Source organism: Medicago sativa, chromosome 3, assembly GCF_051527215.1.
Source record: "Medicago sativa cultivar Bolivia chromosome 3, Bolivia_mono, whole genome shotgun sequence".
In the NCBI taxonomy this organism is placed as follows: Eukaryota; Viridiplantae; Streptophyta; class Magnoliopsida; order Fabales; family Fabaceae; genus Medicago; species Medicago sativa.
In genome coordinates, this window is record NC_140751.1 from 50,722,180 (window position 1) to 50,726,955 (window position 4,776).

At 39.6% G+C, this 4,776-nt stretch overlaps 1 protein-coding gene across 1 annotated transcript; it reads right to left on the minus strand.

The window, feature by feature from the left end:
* Positions 1–376: 376 nt before the first annotated feature.
* On the minus strand, positions 377–4,217 carry LOC146938068 (uncharacterized). The gene is made up of 4 exons (XM_085749577.1): positions 2,751–4,217; positions 2,480–2,657; positions 671–2,415; positions 377–577 (listed from the first exon to the last, which is right to left on the minus strand). The coding sequence occupies exons 1-4, from the start codon at positions 4,215–4,217 to the stop codon at positions 377–379; spliced, it is 3,591 nt and encodes a 1,196-aa protein (XP_085605703.1).
* Positions 4,218–4,776: the final 559 nt, after the last annotated feature.

Genomic DNA, 4,776 nt, shown 5'->3' on the forward strand with positions numbered 1-4,776 from the left:
CATACAGAAGTTAAATGTTCAGACCTTCCACAAAACATCCTTACCATTCAGAAAAATAAATTCTCAATAGTAATCAGCAACAGAGCATAATCACTCCCCCTCAATCATAGAACCATTGAGTGATTATTCACAAGTACTCCCCCTGAACATGTGCATCCAGAGTTGTAGATTCTGCAGGCACATCAGTAGAACATGCAAGTACTACAAACAGTGAATGTCAGAAAATAAAACAAGGAACATATCAGAGACATGTTCCAACATCACCTACCACCTTCCATCCATTCAACTGGCATAACACATAGGTATGGCAACCATAAGATCTCTCCCCCTTTTTAGCCATAAAATATGCCAAACCCAGAAGCCAGTAATGGACCACCTACAGCTCCTCATGCAAGCAGACTCCAAGCTTGCTTCTCAGAGCCTCAAACTGTTTAACATCTAGAGCTTTGGTGAAGATGTCAGCCAATTGCTCTTCAGTAGGCACATGCTCTAGAGTCACAACCTTGTCTTCGACCAAATCCCTGATGAAGTGATGCCAGATGTTAATAAGCTTTGATCTGCTGTGTTGGATGGGATTCTTAGCGATGTTGATTGCACTTAAGTTATCACAGTACAATGTGAGAACATCTTGTCAAACATCATATTCTTCCAGCATTTGATTCATCCATACTATCTGAGAGCAGCAACTTTCTGCAGCAATACATTCAGCTTCTGCAGTAGACAAGGACACAGAGTTTTGCTTCTTGCTGAACCAAGATACCAGGTTGTTGCCAAGGAAGAAACATCCTTCTGATGTGCTTTTTCTATCATCTGTACCTCCTGCCCAGTCAACATTATAATAACCAGTCAAGTTAGAATTCTTACTAAGGGAGCCCAGAAAGTCATAATCTGTGGTGCCACTCATATCTTTCAGAATTTTTTTGATTTGAGCCAGATTATTCATCTTGAGCTTTGCTTGATTTCTTGCATAGCCTCCTGTTATACTATCTGGTCTGTCTGCTGTAAAGTAAAGTGAAATCCCTATCATGCTCCTATACAGACTTGAATCATCAGCTACACCCTCTTCATCTTTGATCAACTTGAAGTGTGTTGCAACTAGAGTGTTCTTATGACTGGCTTCACCCTGTTTCTGTTCAACAACTTCAGGATTAGTATCTGATTCAACAGCAATTTCTGGAGTAGTATTCTCTGAAGTAGATTTCTCTGGAAAGGCTTCAACATCAGGTAAAACTTCAAGAGTCACCACATTAATGAACTCCATGACCACTTGAGTTTTCTTATTCCTTGCTTTGTTTACTCCAAGCTTTGTCACAATGTTCCTGGAATGCTTGCTTTGACAGATAAAGATGGTGTTCTCCATTTGCACATCCAAAAAATAAATCACCTTTCCTACCAGCCTCATCTCAGTTCTAGATTGTATCAGATAAACCACATGTTGAAACATTTGATTAGACATTCCTCCAAGCACAATATTGTCAGGGTGTGTACAAACAACCAGAAATCTTTCAAGCTCTTTCTTCACAGAACAGGTCTTGTCTGCATCATCTTTCTTGTATCTTTGAATGTTACAGGACTCTGCAAGTCTCTCGAGCCAAGGTCTGGGGGCTTGCTTAAGATATGGACAAGCTTTCTTACACACAAGGACAAGAAGATATGAGTTACTATAAATTCTGTGTTCTTCTATACAGACACTTGTATGAAGACACCCATCATTATCCTTTAGAATACAGGCTTCACATACCAGAGGATATATGAATTTCAACTCAACTATAGAGTCAAGGATTTTAACAATTTTGAACTTTTCTTCTAGCTCAGATCCTTGTATAACTAGCTTAGCCTTGTTACCTGTCACATCATCTGAACTGATAGTGGAAATAGATTTGGTTTCAGTATCAGACTTAGGTACCAAATTTCCACCCATACTTCCTTCACCTTGAGTAGTGGTAGACACTTTATGATGTTCTATCATTACTCGCAACATCTCAATTTGTTCCTCATACTCTGAATCCCATTTGTAACAGTTGTCTCTAGATCTGACCCCTTTCATTATCATTTCTCCTTCTTTGTTCACAACTCTGCATCCGGTCTTCCTGAAGGTAACTTCCAGATCCTGATCACACAACTGGCTTATGCTAATCAGGTTTGAGTGAAGTCCCTCAACTAAAAACACACCTGTTAACTTGGGTAGATTTTTCTTGAGGTTCCCTATTCCTAGAACTCTGCGCTTAAAGTTATCAACAAAGGTAACATGACCTACATCACACTGTTTCAAGTTCTCAAAGTACTTATACTCTCCAGTCATATGTCTAGAGCAGCCACTATCAAAGAACCAACCCTTCTCATCAGATGTTGATGTTGATGTATGAATCATCAGACCCACACCTTTAGGTTTCCTATCTTCATGTGTTTCACTTTCTACATATATGGATTGATACAATTCAGGTGTTTTACACAACTTGAAACTCAACTGATTTATGACCTTGTAAGTTGCTAAGAGGAAACTTCCAGAAGAAAGGCTCTTTTACAGGCTTAGTTAAGAGAGGTTCTGAATGATGTTCTAGCATTTTGATAGGGTTATCCACTGTACTAGAGGAAGTTACAAAGTCTAACTTTTCAGCTGGGTTCACACTTTTATCTGTCTCATGCTGATCTAGGGACTGGACACAGTTACTAATCTTAAGTTCATTTATCAAGGGTTCAAGAATAGGTCCTATGTCATTAGGTTCATCTAATGTTTGATCATCTCACACCCTAGCATAAGTTTTAGTTCCAGTACTCATCATCTTAACTTGTTGAGAAGCATTGTTAAGATGAGTTTTGACAGATGTTACTTGATGATTAAGATCAGCAATTTTGCTCGAATGTTTAGACCTATTATTCTGGAGCTGGCTGAAAATCACATCATGCCCTGATAGAAGCTTTAACATGTTTGTATCATCATGGTCAGGTACCACGACTTCCTCATCCACAAGATCTTTATCAGAAGAAGATTTGAAAGATATTACCTTGTGAGTTAGATCAGCAATTTTGCTCGAATGATTAGATCTTTCATTCTGGAGCTGGTTGAAAATTTTATCATACCCTGCTAGAAGCTTAGACGTGTCTGTATCATCATAGTCAGGTACCATGATTTCCTTACCAGCAAGATCAGCAGAATTGCACATGGGTATCATTCTTCCAGTCATGGCAGTGACAATTTTGGCAGCATCTCCTCCACCATCTCCATCTTCATCATCAGACCAAGAAACCAACATCCCTTTCTTTTGTTTCTTGAGCAAGGTTGCACATTCAGTTCTAATGTGACCATAACCTCCACATTCAAAGCATTGCACACCTTTGTTTTGATCATTTTTGTCATACCTTGGGTTGCTTTGTTCCTTGTCAATGTTGAATCGGATGTTCTGCCCACTGCCTCTGATTCTGCTATTGACATGTTTCAAAATTTTGTTGAACTGTCTACCCAACATAGCCATATCATCTGCAATCTTGCTATCTTCTGCATCTTCATACCACTCATCATTATCAGCTGCATTTGCTGTAAAAGCAATGCCTTTTCCTTTCTTCTCAGCTTTGTTGTCAACAACAAGTTCATAGTTCTGTAAAGAACCTATGAGTTCTTCCACTTTCATATTGTAGACATCCTGAGATTCTTCAATAGCTATCACCTTCATATCAAATTTCTTCAGAAGGGATCTGAGAATCTTTCTTACCAATTTCTCATCTGACAGCTTTTCACCAAGAGAATCAAATGAATTTGCAATGTCTAGGACATTCATGTAGTAGTCTTGGATGGTCTCATCCTCCTGCATTTTCAGATTCTCGAATTTGGTAGTTAAGAGCTGAATTCTTGAGCTCTTTACTTTAGAGGTTCCTTCATGTGCTGTCTTGAGAATGTCCCAGGCATCTTTGGTAACATCACATTTTTTGATGAGTCTGAACATGTTTTTGTCAACCCCATTGAAGAGAGCATTCAGAGCCTTTGAATTTGCAAGTGACAGTTCATCTTCAGGAGCAGTCCACTCCTCTTCTGGTTTCAGGACAGTAGTCTTGTTACCATCTTTATCAAGGGCAACTGGATGTTCCCAACCTCTCAGCACTGCTTTCCAGGTTTTGCTGTCAATGGACTTTAGATATGCACACATACGTGACTTCCAGTAGTCAGAATTGGTTCCATCTAACAGAGGTGGTCTGTTAACGAATCCTCCTTCTTTCTCCATATTGCCAGAATAGATCTCCTCTGGATCTCACCCAATAACACGCAGGGTGCCTGCTCTGATACCAATTGAAATTCTGGCACGCTAGTTTAAGATGTTTCTCGTAATGTTCCAACACTTAATTTAACAGATTCAGATGTTGAACAGAATGTTTGAAACGTTAAACTAACAGTTGACAGCAAAAGCATAAAACTAATAAAGCAGATAAAGAACACAGTGATTTGTTAACCCAGTTTGGTGCAACGTCACCTACTCTGGGGGCTACCAAGCCAGGAAGGAAATCCACTAGTAGATCGTATTCAAAGAGCTCTGCACAAACCACGTTTGCACTCTCTTGACCTAGACTCTACAAGAACAGACTTCAGCCTAAGAGTTACCCTAGACCAGAGATCCCCCTCTCACTTCCTTGCCACAGATCACAGTCCCAGTGATCTAACAAAACTCAACACAAAAACTTAGGAACCATATCCCATTACATACGATGAACACCACAACCCGGTGTCTATCTCACAACTACCTTCCTTATGCTTACAAGCTTATGGAAGTGAACAAATTACAACTC

Coding starts and splice junctions, on each gene's coding strand:
- LOC146938068 (XM_085749577.1), bottom strand. CDS start 4,217: ATGGAGAAAGAAGGAGGATTCGTTAACAGACCACCTCTGTTAGATGGA. Junction 2,658..2,750: donor GAACTAAAACTTATGCTAGG/GTGTGAGATGAT, acceptor AACTGTGTCCAG/TCCCTAGATCAGCATGAGAC. Junction 2,416..2,479: donor TCCTCTTAGCAACTTACAAG/GTCATAAATCAG, acceptor CCATATATGTAG/AAAGTGAAACACATGAAGAT.